We start from the raw sequence: 25,099 nt of genomic DNA, 5'->3' as shown, positions 1-25,099 counted from the left end.
GTTGCTGTTGCAGTGGGTTACAAGGTGTACTCCTTTGGGGGGTCCAACACGTACAACAGGGAACTGATTGGCGTGCAGGTCTTCAACACTTTGTCTTTTCGTTGGACGAAGGTGATCCAAGTGGCAATCGGAAGAGGAGAATGTCCCCTTGAGGGACACAAAGCTGTGCTGATAGAGGATATCATTTACATCTGTGGGGGGGGGCTTATGGACACATGGGAAGTACTGCAGCATGCTTTATGCATTCAATGTCGACACCAAAAGATGGTTCAAGCCCAAGATTTCTGGGACTGCTCCAGAGGCGAGGAAGGAACACTCAGCCTGTGTCTTTGGTAAGATCATGTATGTCTTTGGAGGACTCGACAGTGAGATCACATGCACTAATGACATCTACAAGTTAAACACCACCAATAAAAGGGTGTGGTCTTTAATTAACACCGGACACGTAAATGTTTCATGGCGTCACTCGGCCACCATGATTGGGACATATATGTTTGTATTTGGGGGCTTCAACTGCTCCAACGAATACAACCACTTCAACTACAATGACATAAGAGTGTTTTGCACAGAGACCAACAGCTGGCTGTTGGTCCCACCCTCTGGACAGCTTCATCCAAGAGGACGTACGCGTCATTCAGCCTTTACCTACAATGGAGAGCTGTACATATTTGGTGGCCGCTGCCAAATTGAGAGATGTATCTTCAATGATCTGTGGAAATTCAATCCAGAGACATTTTCCTGGAAGAGGGTTGAGACCAAGGGGAAAGAAGGCCCAATGTTCTGGATGTCTAGTAGTTTGTGCTGCTGCATGGTGGGGGATCGAGTCATCTTGCATTATCCACGACAATGCAGAGACATAAACTATGATGTGAAGGGCAATGCCATTCCAGTGTACAACCTGTGCATTTTAGACTTCTGCCCTAGTCTAAAGACTTTATCCAAGCTAGCGGTTATTCAGTATGGTCTAGAGCAGTCAGGACTCCCATACAACATCAGGTGGGATATGGCACCATGACTACCAACAGAAACATAATGATGATAATAGCAGAGAACAAGACAGACCATGGACAGAACAAAGAGAGGAAAGTTACTTTTCATGTCTTATTTACCGTGTGGCTCCAAACGAGACTAGCCATCTATAGGAGGGTGTGTGTGTGTGTGCGTGTCTCACATGTCGATGTAGATCGGCTATTTCACAAATTAATAAAATGTTAAAGGTGAGTAAGTGATTTACTTTGTTTAAATTAAGTGTTAAATAGCTCTATATTATTTTTGTACTCATTGCTAAAGAGTGTTTGTTCAGTAAAAAGAGTCTCCCATGTCTCTCCAGCTCTTTATTAAACAGAAAAGTCATTTTCAGTGGTCTCTCCTGATTGGCTTAAATGTTGTCACCAACCTGAAAATGTACTTTATTCTGTTTACTAAAGAGCTGGAGAGACCCCTGTGACCAAACAAACGCTCTGTAGCAATGATTACTATCAGAATATAGTACTTTAACCTTTAAAAAAATCACACCTGTGTGAAGGTAGCGGCGCCTTTGATATATTTTGTCATAGATATGTGTTTCAATATTAATATCTAATATATAATATCAATATTAGTTTATACCCCAGTTAATAAGAATACAGAGGACGAACATAAGGATGGACATACACCTGGACATAGACACGGACATACGTACACACAGAGAAATACTAGAGAAACAATATTAAATCTCTGTAAATTTATTTCAAGGCTTCCAGTGGCACTAAATAGTGCCATTGGAAGCGAATCACCAAATGCATTCCAAGGTAAGTGGCAAAGCAAAGCAAAGCAAAGTTTGTTGTTTACCCAGGGTGTCGGACTAAGCACGAAGCTTGTTTCCAGCCGGACCCTGCATGGAAGCCTTGCTCAAGGGCTATTCAGCGGTGATTCATGATTGATGTGATGAATTGGGGAATCGAACTAGGGACCTTCCGGTATCAAGGCCGCCCCTCTAACCACTAGGCCACCGCTGCCACAAGAACTGATCTGTCATAGCTGATAGAGTGGGTACCTAAAAAATAAACTTTGTGTGTCCGTGTGTATACATGTGGTACCAGAAAGATATGTATGTGTTATGAAATAATCTATACAATTTATAAGCCGTACCCAGAGTGTTTATGTTCCGGACTTTTACAGTTTATATAAACCATCTAATTTTGTATTCATGATATAATATTGATGTCATGAATAGTTCCCTTGCCTGACCAATCAGAACGTTGACGGGCCTGACCAATCAGAACCTCGACGGGCCTGACCAATCAGAACGTTGACGGACCTGACCAATCAGAACCTCGACGGGCCTGACCAATCAGAACGTTGACGGACCTGACCAATCAGAACCTCGACGGGCCTGACCAATCAGAACGTTGACGGACCTGACCAATCAGAACCTCGACGGGCCTGACCAATCAGAACGTTGACGGACCTGACCAATCAGAACCTCGACGGGCCTGACCAATCAGAACCTCGACGGACCTGACCAATCAGAACCTTGGCGGGCCTGACCAATCAGAACGTTGACGGACCTGACCAATCAGAACCTTGGCGAGCCTGACCAATCAGAACGTTGACGCAAAAGCCAGGTATAGAGGGCTAATATCCGCTCTATTCCTAAAGGTATAGAGCGGCTAGCGCCGCTAAAAATAAAACTAGAAAATGTGCTCCTCGGAGCACAGGTCTCCGCCAGTACTGTTCCTGATTAATCCTGTCTTACCTATTTATATTACATATTGTCACGTGTCAACAATTCACTCATTGCTTTTTCAGATTTTAACATGTAGCTGGTTATGTACATGACACAGGAGTATGCATCCAATACGAACTGAATATCCATGTTTGCTTGCCAGGTTTTCAGGATTTTTATATTGTAGTAATTGATCCAACGTTCTGCTGGTTGACGTTTTAGTATGATCTTTTTTCCAGACTTCACGACTGACATTGCCCATTGGTAATCTTCTTGGTCGACACACGCATCTTGCAGCAAGTCTTTCAGTGAGATATCCTCAGGATTGTCTTTATTAAACATGGAGGTAGCCACCTTGTTTAGAAACGTGTGGCTTGCTTCAAGGGGTCTTTGCTGCGCCATTTCTCAGCCATTTCGTGATTATTCCTGTCTTACCTCACTTTGAAAGAGACACAGACTCTTTCAAAGTGACACATCTATAGGCCGCTATACGCCATGCGTCTCACTAGCCAATCAGAGCACACTCTTTCAACGTATTGTCACGTGTCACGTGAGGCTTGACCAATGTTAGCTTGGCCGAGGGGGGGGGGACGGAAAGTGAAAACATAGTCTCCTGGCGGAGACAACAATAAAAAAATAAAAAATATCATTTACAGTACCCTACCTTTAAAATAATAAAAAATGCCAAAAAGGTTTAGGCATAATGGGTAAGGCGGCGCGCCAGACAGGGCTCTATCTTGCTCAGGGACACTTCGACACGTAGAGTCGAGGGTCGACGCCGGTGACCATCTGATTACCAGACAGCCTCTCTGCCCACTAAACTACGGCCGCCCCAAGTGGTTAAGAAGAAGCCGTCTGCATGCAGGAGGACACCAACCCTGAGATTAATGCCAACCATTACAAATGAGAAAATCACAGGGCAACTTTCAATTTCTTCCGTGATGGTTCCTGGCTGGGGAGACTGGGTCAGGGCGACCTCACAGACACACATTTTATTTCTCAAAATGTCACCGAGGGGAGGTTCTGATGAAACCAAAGCGAGTTTAACCCATTCAACCCGGGAACGCATCTGTGTCATTTTAGATGTATTTTGGCTATTCAAAAATAGAAGATCTACAAGCTATGAGCTTGTAGATCTGCCATTTTTTAAACATCTTGAACATTTGTGCAAATCTTTGAATACACATATTTTTGTAACTCAAATCTTTGCTTCTGGGGGTCCCTGGCACAAAATATTTGACAAATGTTCGCTTTAAAAAATATTCAAATTTCATGATTTTTCAAAAATAGCTGATCTACAAGCTTATAGCGCGGCACTTGGTGCCACGCTATGAGCTTGTATATCTGCTATTTTTTAATAGCCAAAGACATCTAAAATGACAGAGATGCGTTCCCGGTCTAAATGGGTTAAAGCATGCGCAAATTGTTAAAGTGTAGCTGTGGCTCACGGGCCTTTAATGTCGCGTTGCATTATCTTCCATCATCTTTCTGACAAACCCGGCTCTGGATTTCATCTCGTAATAGTTCCTCAGAGAAAAATCACTGTTAGTGGGTAAGTTAAGTGAAATGTCTTATTGGAGTTCTGATGCTGCGCGCTTTTTCGAATCCTTTTTCGAATCCTAGAACGCCGGTTCTTAAAGTGGGGTCCGGGCCGGGACCACCAGGGGTCCTTGAGGGGGATCCAGGGGGTCCCCAGCTAGTGATTGATAGATGGGAAACCAGAAATTAACTAGAAAAAGTGCTCCTCGGAGCACAGGTCTCCGCCAGGTCAGGTAGGTTATTGTGGCCTCCTGTTGGCGCTATAATAGGCCAATGTGAAAAGGGTGCCATTTCTTCTTAGGCCTTGCACGGCAATCGGACACTGCATTCATGATTTGAGAAATTTTGTAAAAAAAAATAGTTTTGCTAAATTAGATGCACTGTCTATGGAGTGGCAACGACAACCGCTTTCCCCACAGAGGCTGGGATGGCGGCTGCAAAAAACGATGCGTCAAAGCTGAGAAAAGTTAAAATTTGCCGTTTGTGTGCGAGCTGTGCTCTGAAGTAACCGTGGACCATGTGCACACACTCAGCACCACAGACACATACTACTTTCTGTAAGTAGTGAATATTGATAAGACAGTTTTAAACTAGCAGTTGTAGGTGTGAAATTAATCCAGGTTGAGCATCTACATGCCCTATTTCTTTCAAATCTATTTGCCCAGTCGGGCGCAGCAGCTCACTTTCATTCGCTCGGACTAACCTCACGCTGGAGCACAACTCGCTTATTTATTTATGATGGTGTCACTCATACCTTGGACACACTCATTTTATTGCATGTCCCCACCTGGAACATAAGCAGGTGTGAATACAGCGTGACACCTTCGTCCAACGAAAATAGCTGATCTACAAGCTCACAGCGCTTGGCATTGCGGCGCGTTTTGAGCTTGTAGATTTCGCTGAAGAACACCGGCATGCAACTACCATTAATTAAAAGTGCTGTAAGTGACAACATGTTTTTGTTAAAAGTTTAAAGCTCTATATTCCAATAGTAATCATTGCTTGCTATAGAGTGTTTTATCAGTAACTGGGGTCTCCCCATCTCTCCTGCTCTTCAGTAAACAGAAAAGTTGAGTTACAATTTACAAATCTTATGTTTGTCCGTGCCGTTTCTCCTAGAACACCAGCGGTCCAACTGGCTCAAAACCTGGCCTAAATATTGGTCATGGGGTCTGCTGTTTGACAAACTACTTACTTATGTTCTCAAAAATTGCACAGTTTACATTAAAGGTTTCATGACATATATATATTTTTTTTTATTCAGGTTTTTTGTTTGTTTTCTGACCTCCATTAGACCCCAAAAAACAGAACTTTGAACATTCAGTGGATTTTCTGTGGTCTGGGGTTTTCAGAATAATTAGGCTCAGAAAAGTGCTGTGATTTGCCCGTGGACTTTGATGTCACAGTCCATTAATCCCCTCGCAGAGGCGATGATTGACAGGAAAAAGTCCCCGCAGGAAAAATACCCGCAGGCAAATAGTTTTTTGTTTTCATTGCAGCTGAAAAGGCTTCAGAACACAGAGAGAAAAAACCTACCATGGCTCCCTGGAGTGGATTTTTCAGTTAAAACCTTTTAATACACATCGAAGGACCATGATAAAGACTTTTAATGTTTTGTAAACCAGCATGTCACGAAACCTTTAATATTAATTTCTTGCCCGACATTTCGTCAACTAGGGTGCCGAGCCGCCACACCCTGCCCACTCCTGCCGATCAATGCCATGGCTCGCTGCAACATTGAACAGAGCCTTTGAGAAGGAAAGAGTTGCGACATCTCTGTTGACTCCATCGGCCCACAAACGCAGACATTCTGACCCATCACTGACGCAACTCTTCTGTCTGAATTGTATACGTCACTGCTGTTCATTGTCATCAATGTCCGATATGCTTTTCACATGATGTCTTGGACATTTTGTCATTTCTGGCGACAGACAATGGACAAAGTGTGTGCATTCTCTCGCCACTAATGAATTGCCATCTGGTTGTGTTTGTTGTAGCTTAATATATTTATATGTGTAATGACACAGAAGAAATGCTACAGCAGACCGTTTATTTTCTGACCGTGGTGCCAGTGTGCAACAGCAATGATGGACGCAGACAGTGGTGGAAAGTAACTAAGTACAGTACATGTACTCAAGTACTGTATTGAGGTATTTTTTACTTTACTGGAGTATTTCTGTACTTTTGATGCTTTTGTGTGACGCTGTAGTAGTAGTATAATCAAGTAGGGCATTCATTTACGAAAAAACACAAAAAGTAAGAATATGGAGATATGGAGTTTCTGCCCGACAGCAACGATATCAGGCCTAGGTTATTTGTTTAACTATAATGACAAGCCCCGACATAGGGAGGCCATGGTTAATGTGGGTGAGTCAGACACCGATCTGAAACTAGAGACACCAGAGGACGATCACACAGCGGTGCAGACCTACCGGACGATGGGGAGCTTGGTGAACGGCACCGGGGGGAGCTTGAGGCCGTCGGGGAGAGTGATGACCTCCATTCCACCTGGACACTTGGACGTGTAGTTCTCCAGACTCTGCGTGACCTCTTTCTTCTCTGTCAACCCGTTCAAAACAGCACACAACAACAAAAAAAAACAAATAAAGGAGAGCCTGTGTAAGCAACTTCAACTTTATTATTATGTTCATGGAATAAAAGCAAGTAAAATGATAGTAATATTGTTATCATTGATGTTATCCTTTTGAAACCTACAGTATGTTGTTGCCAGCTGTTCTACCTTACAGCCAACCAGAAATGAAGAAATCACAGATGGTTCATGGATTTATGGAAGATGCTTCTAAACATGTGACCACTTCAAATCTCCTTCATCTTAAAATAACTAATAACAGAAAATAGCAGATCTACAAGGTCACAACACGTCGCGCTGCGAGCTTGTAGACGCCCCTGGAGGTCCGGGTCCCCACATGATTTTTACAGATGACTGCAAAGTGACAATTTAAGGACTTTTAAGATATTCTTAACACATCGGGTGCCAAACACGGTTAAAACCGTGTTTTCAAAGAGTAGCGCTTTGGTGCCGAACACGGTTAAAACCGTGTTATCAGTCTTTTTCGTTTTTTTTTGTTTTTTCCACAGGGGGGGGGGGGGGGGCTAGCGCAGCACTGGAATCACCCATGAACACTCTAAGAAGTAAGGGACAGATGGATCACCGTGTCATCCGCTTCCATTCTATCTCCTTGCTAAAAACCTCTGTATCTCCTTAACTTTTTACAGCGCACCGCAATGGTGACTCGCTGAGTCATGTTGTTGTTCCAGGCTTTAGCGAGGACCATCCATTGCTGTGCACGCATGCATTGTTTACGTGCGTGTGCTCGCTTTGGAGTCCACAGCTCGAAATTTAAAAAAAAGCCCATTACTGCTTCAAAAGTAATCAACAAACTACACTATAAAACTGGTCAAACAATGGCCAAATTGTCAAATGATATAAGAAAGAGGCAAACATTGTGTTGTGAGGCGTTGTGAGCTTGTAGATCAGCTATTTTCACAATATTTATCTGTGGAGCCAAGTCAAATTAAATGTAATGCCTCAAATCCTACAATTCCAAGTGCTTGTGAGGGTGGGGGGTCCCTGGTTCAAATATGACTATTTGGGGGGGGTCACAGTCTGAAAAGGTTGAGAACCACTGTTCTAGGGGACAGTTCCTTTGAAAAATCCCCCTCCAGCCATATCTCCTGAGTGCTTCTGGTTTCTGGGTCCCAGTCCCGCTGTGCGGTGTAAATTTACCGGACGCTTATTTATCTCCCACTTGTAGATCACCCAGATGTCTCTCTCTCAGCCAGAACGGCCCCAGCCTTCAAGTACGACTGTAAGTTTTACTGCGTGATCAATAAATATGTTTACGCTCCGTGCTGTATCATCACTCTCGGAGCCTCTGCTCTTTCTTGCATACACACACACGTGTCTCTTTGAGTTACTGGCCAGGCCGTGGCGTCCAAGGTGCTTGGACCCGGGAAGAATACACTCACACTCCTCCTCTGTGTCCATTCTCCCCCTCCCCCAGCTCTGTGTTCCTTCCCAGACAACCACAACATCACAATAGGGGTGCAACTGTTAATTAAACTAATCAAATTAATTATATATTTTTTAGACAGATGATCCTATATTAAAATTGGCTAATAGTGGGCTGGCCAGCGGGCCGGCTGGCGGCCCTCTGACTCAGACATAAGTAACCATATATAGAGGATATATATGGTTATATATACCGTAGATATATATTAGTATTATTAATCCATGGAAATTTGGGGAATCCCTGGCACAAAATATTTTCAGATAGAGATCTGCAGCCAAATACATATCAATTCGGGGGTCCTTGACAGTAAAATGTTTGAGAACTACCAAGTTCATTTGTACATGAATGCAAATGTTTTGCAGTAAATAACTACTGTGGCATCTTCCTCCTTCCAGCCTGTTTACTGTGCTTTTATCCACTCTCCAGTCAAGTTACAGACAGCTCTTAATGTGTTCTGAAGTGCTCTAGCATTGATTTCTTCACACTGTCTGCAGCATATAATATATTATCATCAGTATACGCAGGGGCCTCCGGTATTTTGACAGTGCTCAGCCATTTCAACAGTTACCCATCTGCCAGGATTGATGTAAAATGATCCCCAAAGTGCCAAGCGTCAATTCGGTTCACTTTGCAAAGCTGTGTTGCAAGTCTAAGCCCCATGAAGGGATATCATTTCTGTTGGGTGGGAAAACGTCCATGTCCAAAAGCGTTAATTTTCAGGAAATGGATATAAAAAAAGAACCTGCGTTCCAATGGATCCAACAGTTATTCAGCCACAAGCTCTTGTGAATACTTGTCATTGGTATAATATTTATAAAACCCAAAAGCACATTTATTTTTTTCATTTTGACTTTTTCACATGTGTGAAAAAACATAAAAAGGTTTAAAGAGCTTTTTGCCCAACGAAAAAAGAAAAGCGGAGGTACTTCTGTGGCCTACTACAGTGGTTCTCAAACTTTTTCATGTCAAGGACCCCCAAATTGATATGTATTTGGCTGCCGACCCCCATCTGAAAAGGTTTTGTGCCAGGACCTCCAGAATAGAAAAACAAATTTAATAGCCAACATATAAATACATAAAGTGGTTAAAATGATTGTGATGCTGTATTAACACATTTTGCTGGGGACCCCCTGGGACCCCTCCCAGGACCTCTGGGGATCCCCACACCCCACTTTGAGGACAAATGGCTTACTGGAGATGTAGTGGCAGATCAGATTTGGCACTAATCGGCCCAGCGGTTTTCAAGATTAGCTACGGACACACAGACAGACAGACAGACATAAGTACACATCAACCCTCTTATAGACAGCAAGCCACGCTGTAAAGATCCGTACACACAGATCTTTGCAATTCATTCGCATTCATTTAAACTGCCGTTTGTGTTATGAGTACATGCAGACCGACCGCCAATATAACAAGGCGATGAAGCAACGTACAGTAACTATTTTTCAAAATTAGGTCGTTTTTTCACCGCAAATAAACTAATCAACCCGTATGAATGGAGGCATCACCAATATAAAAGTTTGATGTGAAATAATCGCGTTTGCTGTTTGCGCCGCTCCTGGTGAGTAATGACCTTAACCCATTAAAATCTGGAATCTGTGTCATTTTAGCTACATAAGTTTTTCAGAAAACTCTTAGGATTTAGAACAGTGGTTTAGAACAGTAGTTCTCAAAAATAGCAGACATACAAGCTGACAGTGCAATTTTTTTGCTATAGATTCAGAAGGCATTTTGTAGAATCGGCCTCAGGTCTTAATGGGTCACGAATAAGACCGAATAAGTCCCTTTTCATCTAAAACCTTTTCTTTTGTCATCCCCCTTCCTTCCTTTGTCCAGCATTTGGGATGTGTCTCCTCTCCACCGTTCCCCAAACTGCAGACTAGAGTTTAACTCCTGTGGAGATGCATTTGCACCGTCTCCTCCACTTGGGGAATGTCAACGGGAGGCTGCTAAGTGAAATGTCACTTAGAGTGTCCCTCAACAAGGAAGGGTGCAGAGAACTGCCCCACATTCTGGAATACCAGTGGTGGAAAGTAACCAAAAGTTACTTGTTCTTGAGTACAAATGTGAGGTATCTTTACTTTACTGGAGTATTTCCAATTTTCAATACTTCTACTTATACTCCACTACATCTCAGAAGCAAATATTGTACTTTTACTCCACTATAATTATTTGACAACTTTAGTCGCTAGTTACTGTGTAGATTTTGATTATTATTACAAAACATACATCATAACCTCTTCAGCCCTATACTTCGGCTATTTGAAAATAGCAGATCTACAAGCTCGCGAGGCGTTGTGAGCTTGTAGATTGGCTATTTTCAAAAATAAATTATACAATTTGAACTTGTGAAATGGGACATTCAGCACAATGAGTACTTTTACTTTTGGTAATTAAAGTATATTCTGATGGCGATATATTTTTACTTTTACTCAAGTACATTCAGGACTTACTACTTGTGTTTCTACAAGTAAAGAAATATAGTACTTTTTCCACCACTGTGTAATACACCTCAAGCACAAAAAAACACAATCATACTATAGTGAGGTGGCTAATGTAATATGGTGATGTGGGTTACTTCCATATTTGACTGGATAGATGCCAGTGGTGGCACCAAAATGTACTTAAAAGTGCCAACAATAACAAATGTTCTAAAGATGATAAAAAAATTGCAGATCTGCAAGCTCACAGCGCCTCGCGATGTGAAACGTGAGCTTGCCGATAGTCTGTTTTAGGTTATTATATCTTCTCTTCTGTGGGGTACCTGAAACAAAACCTATTCAGATGGGGGTCCGTGGCCAAATACATATCAATTTGGGGGTCGTAATGTATTTTTGTAAGTTTGGGTCATGGGGACTGCGGAGAGACACCAAATGTATCTTTTGGTCTGGTGCTATCTCAAGTTGACAAGGTTTGGGAACCCCTGGAGTCCATATCAATCATTCTCCAATCCCCCAAATGCATGCAAATGTGGCTAGCGAACCCACTCATATAGCTGGATTCAGAGCTGTGTGAATGGGAAGTCTTACATACTGTAGCTAACAGAGATCTATCACTGCAATAAAAGACTGTGTTCATTAGCCGGCTCCATCTCTTGAGAGAGTGCAGTTATGTTATTCTCACTATTCTGTATTCTCTCAACTTTCTTCTCCTCAAAACTTTCTTGCAAACTCTTAGCTCCACCATACTTTCACCTAGAAACATGGGGTCTTCAACAGGGGTTCGGGGACCCCGAGGTGTTTACATTATGTTTACATTAACCACTTGAACTCTAGCATCCCTATTCTAGGGGGAACATTCGCCGAAAATAGCCGACCAAGTACAGAGCCAAAGGTCAAGTTTACCAAGTATTTAGTGTTTGAATATCTTAAAATACACATTAACATGAACACATCCAACATCCAACACAGCGCTACACAACAATGAGGAGGGGGTTCCAGGGGGTCCCCAGCTAAATGAGTTAATATAGCATCAAAATCAATTTTACCACTTTGACTACATTTTATACTGAAGCTATTTTTAAAATAGCCGATGTACAAGCTTGTAGGCCTGCTAAATTTTCCAAAAAAAAGATTATATTTATTTCTTTTTGGAAATATTTAACACCACAAATCTTCCCTTTTCAGACGGGGGTCCACGGCCAAATACATATAAATTTGAGCGTCCCCAACATGAAATGTTTGAGAATCACTGCTCCAGTGAAATTCCTTCATTTCATGGGGACATCCTAACGAACCAACTCAAGAATTAGTGCTGTAGAGCTTTCCGTAAACCCTGCCAGAATCCACTAATCACCACAAGAACGTCTACGTTTATATGGTCGACGGACTAACCGATAACTTCATTCTTTTTTTATTAGTTCTTAATTCTAAGTCAATTAAAAAGTCCTCCAGTTGTGACCAGAGTGTGCAGCAGACACTCCCTCATGCAGATTCAATAAAGACTTAGCTTAGGCCAGCAAGAAACAAGTGAAGATTTGTGTGATGAGATGGATAAACTAAAAGGACTTAACCCATTCAATCCGGGAACGCATCTGTGTCATTTTAGATGTCTTTGGGCTATTCAAAAACAGCAGATATACAAGCTCATATGAGCCCTCTCTGAGCTTGTAGATCTGCTATTTTTATTTATTTTTTAAACGTGAAAAAGTGTGCAAATCTTTGAATATATATATACATTTTAACTCAAATCATTGCTTCTGGGGGGGTCCCTGGAACCAAATATTTTGAGATGGGGGGGGTCAAATACATACAAATACATATCATCTTGGGTAGTCCTTGAAAAAGTTTGACAACCACTGATACATAGCAACATACAGTATAGTATATATATCTTTGTTATAAGTGTTAGGGTTTTGAAGACATTTGTAGAATCCCCAGAAGCAAAGATTTGAGTTACAAATGTTCACTTTAAAAAATATATATTCAAAGATTTGCAAAAATTTTCAAGATAAAAAAAAATAAATAGCCAAAGAAATCTAAAATGACACAGATGCGTTTCCGGATTGAATGTGTTAAAGAGGCAGTACCATGGTTCTATTTCCCCTAAATAGTGATGGGTATTATTACTGTATAGATGGATTTAGATGGATATACTGTAGATTTTTGTTTATGTGGGTTAAAATGCAGTTTTTCTGTGGACATAAAAAAAAGTAGTGGCCCAGGAGGTAGAGCCGCGGCCGGTTGGGAATTGGAAGGTTCGATCCCCGGCTCCCCCTGTGTTAAGTGTCGAAGTGTCCTCGAGCAAGACACTGAACCCCTAAGTGCTCCCGATGAGCAGGTCAGTGCCTTGCATGGTTTCCTCCGCCGTCCGCGTGGGAATTAGGGTTTAACACCGGGATTCCCGGGATGCGGGAATCCCGGGAATCCCGAGGTTATTTACCGTCCCGGGAACTGACTTTGGTTCCCGGGATCCCGTTTTTTTTTTTTTTCTTGTTAGAAATGAATACTAATTAGTAGAAAGGCTATCTACAGCGCGGAGGAATTACTATTATAATTAGCCCCGTTACTTGCCGCGTTGCCGACCAGGGCAGGGTCCCATCGTCCCGTTGTGAACCAATATGGGATGCACTGAATGTAACAGTATATGAACAAAATAAAACACAAGTGGCCTTGATGCCCCCTGCCTGCCCAATGCGCACGCTGATTTTACCGTTTCCTCTGCTGTCAATACGGTAGACACCAGTTGACTAGTTGAGATTCAACATCAAGTGAAACGCTGCATAAACAGTGGGTACAGGTTTGATTTCGAGCCTATATTCCAGCTTAAAATGAAAATGCGCGCAAGCCAAGCAATGCTTTTGATAGAGAGAGAGAGAGCGCGTGCGAGAGAGAGGGAGAGGGAGGGAGAGGGAGAGGGAGAGATAAAGTATTAGACAGATGTGGTCCGATTTTTTTTATCATCATTAATGTAGCCTACCCTACCTACACTTGCATTTTAGAACGTTCAATCTACCATTTTACTAGAACTACCCAGTAGAACAAGTAGAACTGCACAACAGCTGTCTGTTCAGGGAACGCATCGACAAATGTCTTTTAAATCCTAACAGTTTTCTGAAAAAAACTCATGTATATCAGTGGTGCTCACGCCTTTTCATGTCAAGGACCCCCAAAATGATATGTATTTGGCCGCGGACCCCCATCTGAAAATAACTTATTCCAGGGACCACCCAGAAGCAAAGATTTGAGTCAAAAATGTTTCCTTTAAAAATATATATATATATTCATAGATTTGCACATATTTTCAAGATATTTCATAGCTCATTTTCGAAGATATCTACAAGCTCATAGCGCGGCACTCGGTGCGCACTATGAGCTTGTATATCTGCTATTTTTGAATAGCCAAAGTATAAAATAATGGTTATAGCTCAAATCTAAAATGACACAGATGCGTTCCAAGATTGAATGGGTTAACAACAAGTTACTGAAAAGGTACCAAAGGTGTGGCACTGTCTCTTTAAAAGCAAAAAGAAGAGGAAGTTCTGTTATTTGTGCTAGGCTGAGAATAATAGCCTTGCCTGCCAAAGCGCAGACAATCTCCATGCAAAACAAAAGTGTGAAAAGGTTTTGATCTTAAATATTTAAAACACATCCACTCATGTTTGCTTCCTTGTTTAAAAAGAGGGGGGGAAAAACACTTTGAGCCAGGGGACAACGAATATGTTCAATTGTAGAAAAGCAGACAAGCAACAACAGGTTGAACTTTTGGGAGGGAAATGTTCACATGCAAAGGTGATGCAAGGTGTATGCTGGGTAGCGGAGCTGAACGGATGTGTTGGGTGGTAAATATTTAACCCATTAAAACAGGGAAAGCATCTGTGCCATTTTATATTTTAACCACTTTGGCTATTCAAAAATAGAAAACATACAAGCTCATAGCGTCACTTCGTGTCAGATCTGCTATTTTTGAATAGCCAAAGTATAATATTAAATATTTTGAATGCAAATTTAACTCAAATCTTTGCTTCTGGGGGTCCCTGGAACAAACCGCGGCCAAATACATATACTTTTGGGTTTCTTTGACATGAAAACGTTTGAAGTTTGAGATATAGCAACATATGTTTTTCAGAAAACTGTGGGGATTTAGAAGACATTTGTAGAATCGGCCTCAGGTCTTAATGGGTTAATCAGAAACAGAAAACAAGAGATAAGACTACATACTACATCGCTTGTAAAAAAGAAAGAATATGAAGCTTAACTTTTATTTTCTCTCAGAGGCTAGAAAAGCAGTTTCGCTGGCAAAAACACAAACGTAAGCAGGAGGGAAAATATTGATCGCATAGCTCACTCCCTCCATAGATTGATTTTCCACACTATTACCCTTACAGTACATTGGTTCCATATTCTGCTGTACTGTATTATATCTCTATCAAAAGCTTGACTCGGGTCCTAAGCCTATGTCAGACAACAGAGGTTTTCAATGTGGGGTCCGGGGGGTCCCCACCACGAGACGCATCCACCACGCGTTGTTAGCTTGTAGGTCTGCTGGACTCTAATGACTTGGAAGATATGGTTGCAATTACATTTGCATAGTCACCTTGTCATTACCCAGAGGCAGAGCAGGCAAGTGCTATCTTACAACCCAGCACTGCTAAAAAAAGGTAGGCTTCAATAAAACATTTGAGGTATGTTTTTTTTCTTTCTTTTTTTCATGTCACCCGCAGAGACTTGAAAGGGAAATGTGCATCTCAGGGACACCTTTGAAAGGTCCTGCTACCCAAATTCAAAGCCTTGAATTCTGCTGGCACAGGTGACATTAGTGCCAGGGGCTGATGACACAGCGCATGACTTTAGCCCGTCTTGTACGATCCTTACATGTCACACTGTGTGATACGAAAAAGCTAAAAAAAAAACTGTGATTATCCTCCTCGTCTTTGAGCGAGTTGAAATTAGTCTACCTGTCACGTTGCGTGACGAGACTACGACATACGTCAGCCGGCATATGCCGGGGCAATGTTTCACCTCAACTTGACTTAGTAGAGGCTGTATGGGTTGGCAAGTCTCCAAAGGGAGCTGATAATTATCTCATGCCATTTTTCACAACACTGTCTGCAGACATACACTAGCAGATCATCACTGCCGGATGAAACCTTGTATCTCCATATAGTGAGCTTGTAGATAGGCTATTTTCGCTTTTTTTTAAATACTAATATTTTTTGCAATGACATGCCAAAAATAGTGACGCCAGGTTGAAAGTGATTAACCAATTAAAACTATTAGAGCTGGTGAGTTGTGATAAAACAGCTGAACAGGTTTTTCTTTTTTATCATTTCATGAAAATTAACAGTTTTGGAAATACAAGGTTTCCACCCGACAGCGACAATTGAACACATGAAACCACATGAAACCTGTCAAAATGCCACAAGTCATCTTTCCGGTACAAGTTCACAACTGTGAACTTAAGATGTACAAGAGATGTACAGGTTCACAACTGTGAACTTGTACAATAACTAGAGGTGCGGGTCGCTACGCGACCCTTCCGTCTAGTCGCTGGCGCGAGGCTTTCGTGTTGTAGGCTGTAGTCGTTTTCAACACGCAAACCAAAAGCGAGAGCAACAGCAGTGTTTGTTTCGAGACGCAAACCGAAAACGAAAGCAAACTGAGAGACGGACACATTTCACCCGTTCATCTATCTATCTATTCACACAGGCTCTTGCAGGACCAGATTGATGAAGCAGCCCGCTCAGCCCAGCGAGACGGCTGCGTTCAACCCTCCCAAAGAGTCAGACAGACAATATTTGGATGGGGGGCGGGGTTGCCATGTCCAGGAGTTGTAAGCGTGAAATGGCGTGTAATTGGTTAGGGAAAGTGCGTCCACGCATGCGCAGTGCGCAGCGTGGTGTTTTTGCATGAAGCTGGTTGCTTGTTGCTCGCGCGCAATCTGGCAACACTGATGCAACGACGAACGTACAAACATTCTGGCGCATGACTGTAGATTCCAATTGTAAGGTAGATTGTGAGCTTCTAGGTCTGCTATTTTCACTATTTTCACATGGTTGTGTGACAAGGATAAAATAGGTTAGTGGTTGACTGATTCAAACAAGGACACCAACCACGTGCTCAAAAAAGGCTAGAATAGTGGTGGTAGATATCGTCTCTGTCGGGTGGAAACCTCACCTGTCCAAACTGGCAGGAATCAAATTCAAAATCAGCAGCAGCAAATTCAAAAAAGCAGCAGATCGACAAGCTCAAGTTTTGAGCTTGCCGACCTGCTACGTTTGATGCTATTGTGTGACGCTGTGGTGTGATCAAGCAGGGCATTCATTTTACAATAAAACACAAAAAATATATGGAGATAAGAGGTTTCTACCCGACAGCAACCATATTTTTTTTTCCCAACGATCTCGATTATTCAATTAATTAAAAAGGTTATCAATAGAATATTTATTAAGACAATAATCTATAGTTAGATAGCCCTAAATGACAGTATTCTACGCTTGTATTATTAGCCTGTAATGAGACGTAAAAGCAATGGTGGTTTTCACCTCCTGCCAGACGGTGAAAAGGTCGCCCACCCCCCCCCCCACCCCCTGCTAAAGGAAATCATTCCTGCAACAGAATTCATGTTTTTCTACCCAGACATTGTAAGCCAATACTTCCAAAAAATGAACAACTCTCTTCCCAAGCTATACAATCTGCAGTTTACACACTCTTTTAAATTGCTTTTCCACCCCAGAAGTTTTTTGGGCACCGGTGCTAAGTACGCTGTGTAAGCTGACTCGCCGGATAATGCTGTCGACAAGGCACGACGACAAAAACAAACAACAATCAATATCCGACAAATTATGTCAATAAAAAAAAGGCGGTGGACCTACAACTACATCAAATCTGCTGAACTGAACAAAACAATATTTCTCTGATTGGATTGAATTGATTGCACTTTTTTTTTTGGTTTTGTTCTGAACTTTTCCAGACTGTGTGGAAAAGTCTGATTAGCGGTGAGAGGATGATGGCAGGGGCAGAGCTGGCACACAATTATGTAGCCTTTTGTTCCATGCTGTGGTTCAGTGCTTCTATGTGAAGGACCCCCAAAATTAAGATGTATTTGCGAACCCCATGTGAAAATATTTTGTGCCAGGGATCCCCATACAAGATTTAGGTTGTTAAAATGTTCGGAATGTGTGTAAAAATATTCCAGAAGATAGCAAGCTCACAACCTATTTTCAAATAGCTAATGTATATACAGTATAGGCCTAGTTAAGGTGGTTAAACTGATTTTGATGGTATATTAACTAATATTGCTGGGGACCCCCTCAAGGGACCCGGACCCCACTATGAGAACTACGGCTGTGGTTGATATATTATCTACTTGTGCACATATCAGAAGCTACATTAACCACTTACAACCTGGCATCCCTATTTTGGGCCTGCCATTATAGGTGAAAATGTTCAAATATTTTGCACCACGGATTGATTGATTAATTTGATTCAGGTGCATTGTTGTGCCTGTTATCGATTACTCCGGTCATTATTGAAAAATAGCAGACCGCTGAATTCAGTGATTGACCAATCACAATCAAACATTCAACCAAGCTGTTTAATAAACCAAACAAAGAAAGCAATAGCCTGCACTTCAAAGTCCTTCTGACACTTTTAATTCATATACGCATGGACAGACACAGCATACACGGGCACGTTTCGGCGTCAAGCCTTATACACGCTGAGGAAGGCTTGACGCTTGAGGCTTGGCGCCGAAACCCGTGCGTGTATGCTGTGTCTGTCCGTGCGTATATGAATTAAAAGTACCAGAAGGACTTTTGAGTGCGGGCTATTTACTGTGAATCTTCGTGAGCCGTGCACCCGGCAAACTGCATTATATACAGACAGAGTGCTCGATCGTTTTTGTTTTCTACTGTAATAAACCAAACTAAACTACCAATAGACAGCTTTACACATTTTCTTCTCAAAAGTAGTGGAAATAACACATCTACAAGCTCGGCTGTTTTGTCCTATCTAGGGCTTAAGTGGTTAAGTGCACTCGACCCCACTATACTGCATGCTTCAAGTGGCCTGCAGTAACCTCTCCCGGTCGGTGGTGACATCACACTGCAGACAGGAGCAGAGAAGCAATCCGCCGGCGTGCAAAAGCACAATCCCAAAGGGGAAGAGGTCTGTGCACGGACCATTACACAGCACCCACAACAAGACACCACCCAAAGGAGATGGAGGGGGTGGGCGGAGAACAGGAATTGGGTTCAGGCAGGTAGTAGTTTTGTAGTAAACATTCAGCTGGGCTTAGCAGACTAGCTTTTTTCTGTGATGAAACGGTGAACATTTTGTGTTGTGTGAGCCTCGGTGTGGAGGCCAGCGTAGCCGTCGGGTTGCATTTCTCCCCCTCCTGGGTACTGGTGTGCTGGATACAAACACACACACACACACACACACACACACAGCAGACTGTCTCCTCCTCTCCCAGTAGGACGGGTTCCAAGGAGGCTGGTAATGATGGGAGGCTGCCTGGTCTGTCCTCAGAGCCGCAGCAGCAGTCCCAGTGCTGACGGTGTTGAATATTTTATAATGTTAGCTCGCCTAGACTTCTCTGTGTGTGTGTGTGTGTGTGTGTGTGTGTGTGTGTGTGTGTGTGTGTGTCTCGTCTTTCCCACTCTCTGTCTCTTTCTCTCGGTGTGTGTGTGTGTGTGTGTGTGTGTGTGTGTGTGTGTGTGTGTGTGTGTGTGTGTGTGTGTGTGTGTGTGTGTGTGTGTGTGTGTGTGTGTGTGTGTGTGTGTGTGTGTGTGTGTGTGTGTGTCTCTCTCGTCTTTCCCACTCTCTGTCTCTGTCTCTCGAGTTCAAGTTCAAGGTTTCTTTACGGTTACATGGTACGTACTGTAACAGTAAAACATATTGTTTTACGGTTCCTCTCTCTGTCTCTCTCTCTCCCCATGTCTCTCTCTCTCCCCATATCTCTCCCTCTCCACCTATTCTCATGTTCTGTATCCAGCCAGGGCTTACACTGGCCTAGCTCTATTGTGTGGCTAGCAGCCTGTCTGGCAGCCTGCTTGGGTAAAAACCAATCTCCCAGGTCCACAGGATTTCTCATCAAAGCACACCATCTCGCTCCAACCGGGGAATGCCAACTCGAATGCATACCACACACCATTTAAAACCACTTAAGGCTTAAGTGCTTTTAATGGTGGGTGGTATGCATCTAAGCCCTACTCCTCTCACACAACGAATACCGAAAATAGCCGTTTCTCTTTTTTACCTAGAATTACATGCCCAAAATAGGGATGCCAGATTGAAAGCGGTTGAAATCCATGACTAATGCTTTGCAAAATGAGAATGTTGGCCCATTTGTTGCATTTCAAAACTTTGGTTATAACATCTGGAAGAAGTATGCAGGATTTTGAGTTTAATGCTGCAAAAAGAAAAGAAGAGATATACAACTAATGTATACTGTTTGGAGTTTGCTGTTGAACGTGAACTGACCTTGATCGGACAGGAAATCCAGCATAGTCTGCAGCAGGAAGGACAGGTGGCGGACGGACAGGCCAGGGTTGCCCATGCGGCGTGAGGCGTACACCAGCTCATGGAGCAGACGCATCTGCACCGCAGCCCAGCCGCGGTGGCTTCCTGGGAGATGGAGAGAGAGAGATACAGACAGAGAGAGAGAGAGAGAGAGAGACAGACAGACAGACAGAAGGGGGAGAGAAAATATGTGTTCTTTACACCAGTGGTTCTCAAACGTTTTCATGTCAAGGACCCCCTAATTGACACTTATTACCCCGCGGACCCCCACTTGAAAAGATAAGCCAGGGACCCCAATAAGAGAAGCTTTTTACGGCTCTCTAGCAGTGATTCTCAACCATTTTCAAGGACCCCCAGTTTGACATGCATTAGGCTACGGACCCCCATTTAATGGCATTTATACCTCTGGGACCCCAATTCACATTGTAAAACCAATGTTAATTTAACTCTGAGAGTGTACAAATGGAACCAAATGGACCCGTTAGGGTCCATTTGGTTCCTGTCCATCATTTAGCTGGGGACCCCCTGGGACCCCCTCAAGTACCCCTGGGGGTCCCCGGACCCCACTTTGAGAACCAATGCTTTACACTACTACACCATACTTTATGAAAATACCCCATAGTTGCATTTAACCCATTAAAACCGGGAAAGCATCCGTGTCATTTTAGATTGTAGCGTTGTGCACGCTGCTGGCCAAACGTTCAATCGTGCAACAATGGAAATCAGAATCTAGCCCTCTGTTCCAGCAGTGGCTTAGAGACTTGGGCAATGTGCTACACATGGAGAAGATTCGGTATGCAATCAACTAAAAAGATCATGTCTTCCTGAAAATATGGCAGCCTCTGTTGGACAGGTGGTCGGCCTCCTGTGGCGGAGCCCATGCTCGGGGTGGCCCCTCAAGTGCTTGAGAACAGTATGGGTTAAGCATTCTCTGTGTATTTTCTTTGTGCATAATATATTGGACCAACAAGTGTATCACATATGCTGTCATCTCCTCTGATACGCTTTTGGCTGGTGTGTTGTTTTGATTCTTTTTTTCCCTCCTTTTTTCCACTTTTTGCCCTCTTCATTGTATCTCTTTATTTCATGTCAAATGTAAATTGTTTGTGAGGGGGTTGGGTGGGAGGGTTTGTGTTTGTTGTGTGTTTCTTTTTTCCCCCAGAAAAATAGAAGGGTTTCTTTTTATGAATGTTTATCTTATCCAGTACGCTGTGACAATCCTTCAATAAAAACTATGTTTGAAAAAATGTATTGTAGCATTGTCTATTCAAAAATAGCAGATATAAAAGCTCACAGCGCGTCAAAAGCTTGTACATCTGCTATTTTTGAATTATGTTTGAAAAATCTTGAAAGTTTGAGAACTACTGATTTAGAAGGCATTTGTAGAATCGGCCTCAGGTCTTAAATGGGTTAAATATGGAGTAGGCTTATTCAAGTAACACTATGCTTGATACTTCACACATTTTGTTCAAACTAGGTCCAACCATTTGTATTTTGCTGTGCTTTTAAACATTCTTAATTTCCTTAACCACTTACACTTACGCGTCCGTGTCCTGAGGAAAACCTTTGCAGAAAATGGCCGATCTACAAGCTCAGTGAAGTGAAGATATTTAATGTAGAGCGAAAAAATAAAACACACTCGTATAGAGCCATGAGGGCCATGAGGGGCTCAATAACGTATGGGGTTTACATGGTTAAATGTAGGTACACTTAAATGTAGGTATTCGTATGTACTCTTAAATGTATATATTCTTAGGTATTCTTAAATGTATATAGTTTTATGTATTCTTAAATGTATGTATTCTTCAGTATTGTTAAATGTGTATATCGTTTTATGCGTTCCTAAATGTATGTATTCTCATGTATTGTTAAATGCCTATTGTTTTAGGCCTGGACGGCTGGCGTAGCGGTCCAGACACCTAGGCTCAATGTAGCCTGACTGCGCGTCGCGGGTTCGAGTCCCGAGCTCGACGGCCTTTGCTGCATGTCACTCCCCATCTCGCTCCCCATTTCCTGTCAACTGTCCTATCAATAAAGGCATAAAAGCCCCAAAAAAAAAAGTTTTATGTATTCTTAAATGTACAGTAGGTCAAACAGCCCTCGTCTCAATAACAGACCCATCTCCAAACATTCAAAGGGCCCCACTGCAATGCAACACATGGAGCGGCAGTGGGACATGAAGTCAGCCGGCGTTATTTGCTCGGTGGAGATCTATGAGACATCTTAACCCATTCAAACCGGGAACACATCCGTGTCATTTTAATATTTCTTTGGCTATTCAAAAATAGCAGATCTACAAGACCTTGTAGATTTGCTGTTTTTGGGGGGAGACAATCCTGAAAATGTGTGCGAATCTTTGAATATATATATACTTTTTTAACTCAAATATTTGCTTCTGGGGGGGGGTCCGTGGAACAAAATATTTTGAGATGGGGGGGGTTCCGCGGACAAATACATATAGTTTTGGGGGTCCTTGACATGAAAAAAGTTTGAGAACCACTGATATTATAGCATAACATAAGATTTAAAAAAAACTGTTAGGATTTAAAAGACATTTGTAGAATCAGCCTCGAATCAGCCAAAATAATTATTTGCATATAAGATTTGCACTTGGTGCCGCGCTATGAGCTTGTATATCTGCTATTTTTGAATAGCCAAAGAAATCTAAAATGACACAGACGCGTTCCCGGATTGAATGGGTTAATAGCATCCCTCCCTGACGGCAGCGCTTACATAAGAACCTCAGCTCCCCCCTATGGATCCCTAGAGATCCCACTCCCAGCTGTCAAACGTTGCTTCACTGAGAGGAAAAAGAAAACAAGAGCAACAGTCGAGAGCTGGAGATGGAGGGCATGTGGTAATTAATCTGGCATTCTGGTTCACTGAACCGATGGTGATACTGGTCAGTAATAAACATTTCTCCTCCTGTGGTTGTTACTCGTTCCAAACGACTCCTCTGACACCTGAATAACACCCATTAATGCAAATCCCTTCCTAAGCTATTTTCTTCCCCTCTGCAAAAACTGCACCCACTAAGCAGGCTAAAAATAGTCCGAGTTCCACCTGTCTGCCAGTGATTTTCTGTGAAAACCAGTGCTTATCTATAGGGCTAGTAATCCAGACGACGCTGTGGCTTTTTCTGTGGATGTGCCTGCTCTCTCTCCCTTTGAGGGGGGGGAAAAAATGACTTCATCTGTGGTATTTTCAAGCCTTGGAGTGGAGGTGTCTGGCAATCCAATTAGCTAAGATAATGACAGCAGTGGCACCGGCAAGCAATCGCCCTGTCACACACACAAACCCCCGACACCAAAGCCACTGTTCCTCTGGCCAACTCCAAGGAGAATGGCGAATTTGCAAGTCCTTCTGTCGGGAGATGAGATGCCTCGTTCCATAATCGTTGCCTCTCTGTTATCATTAACATGTAAATATCACAAGACAAGAAACTCCCTGGCTTTGTGGGAAACGGCATTAAAAGAAAAAGAGCTGAGGATAATCACGCTGTGGGTCTACGTGGGAACATATAACAGATAAGGAGACAGCCAGCAGGAGCTGTTTCTTGCTTTTGATAACTGGAGGGAATAAGGGGAGGGGGTACCTGAGCTGCTTAAAACCCCATTTGCCCTTCCATATCTTAAGCCGTGGCAGCGTTATTGCAGAAATGCACCATTGAGTCCTATTTTCTTTCTCACTTGAGCTTTCTCTTCGCTCAGTTCTTATCGCTCAATAAACTCCCTCCTGACACCTTCTGCCAAAACACTCACACTCATCACACCAAGGTTTTCCTCCCATCAGCCCTGTGAGGACTCATGGCAGGCACCCAAGCCGCCGTGGTGGTGGGTGGTGGGTGGTGGGTGGGAGGGTGTACTTGTGTACTGCTGCAGATAGTTCAGGTCTTGTGAGATGACCGTTCCAGTTAACCCATTAAGACCGGGAACGCATACTGTGTCATTTTAGATTATTTTTTTTGCTATAACCATCATTTTATACTTTGGGCTATTCAAAAGAAAATTAAACGTGCTTATAGATCAATTTTTGAAAACTCTTGAACATTAATTGTGTGATAATTGAGTTAATTTTGTGCAAATCTTTAAATACATACATTTTTCTAAACAACATTTGTAACTCAAATCTTCCCTGGTCCCTGGAACAAAATATTTGACAAATTGTTCGCTTTAAAAATATATATTCAAAGATTTGCACACATTTTCATGATTTTTCAAAAAAATGCAGATCTACAAGCTCATATTGTGGCACTCAGTGCTGTGCTATGAGCTTGTAGATCTGCTATTTTTGAATAGCCAAAGAAATCTTTGAATGAAACAGATAGTTTCCTGGTCTAAATGGGTTAAAAGGCTAATGTGAACTGCTTGGCTAGAAAAGAAAAAAAAAGAGTGGTAAAGTATGTCTGTTTGAGGCATCCAAAAAGCTGTTCAGCCCTCTAGAATCGTTGCGCATTTGGTTGTGCTTGCGAAAATAAATTTAAAATGAACCGATGTGGGATATTCAGCCAGAAAAAACAACGTGAAATAGTCAAGACTGAAGCCCAAATGACACTTTGTGCGTACAACAGTGTCATGCACAAAAAAAAATGCAGATATACTGTACAAGCTCACAACGCATTGCAAATCCGATGTGTTGTGAGCTAGCATATGGGCTATTGTCAATGTCCCACGACGGAGCATAAATTAGCTATGATTGAGAATGTATAGTAGTATTATACAGAGTTGAATTTGGTGTCGAAGGCATCCGAATGTGTCACTCCCTGCCAAGCATACGCGATGGTAAACTTCCCCCAGAGGAAATCTAGCATCAGAGCCTACAGGGTGGATAGCTGGGGGTGAAGGAGGGGGTGA

General features: G+C 42.5%; 1 protein-coding gene across 3 annotated transcripts in view; it reads right to left on the bottom strand.

Moving 5' to 3' along the window:
- trappc9 (trafficking protein particle complex subunit 9) overlaps nucleotides 1-25,099 on the bottom strand; it is a 325,308-nt gene that overhangs the window by 275,153 nt on the left and 25,056 nt on the right. For all 3 annotated transcript variants that reach the window (XM_084081382.1, XM_084081384.1, XM_084081383.1), the window contains 2 exons: nucleotides 20,208-20,351; nucleotides 6,679-6,805 (listed from right to left, as the gene is read on the bottom strand). In XM_084081382.1, coding sequence (XP_083937508.1) covers nucleotides 6,679-6,805; nucleotides 20,208-20,351 — 271 coding nt within the window. The remainder of the gene's footprint in view (nucleotides 1-6,678; nucleotides 6,806-20,207; nucleotides 20,352-25,099) is intronic.

Source organism: Gymnoscopelus microlampas, assembly GCF_963454915.1.
Source record: "Gymnoscopelus microlampas genome assembly, chromosome: 15".
Taxonomy (NCBI): Eukaryota; Metazoa; Chordata; class Actinopteri; order Myctophiformes; family Myctophidae; genus Gymnoscopelus; species Gymnoscopelus microlampas.
The sequence above is the reverse complement of the archived record's forward strand: the minus strand, read 5'-3'. Positions and strand labels throughout refer to the sequence as shown.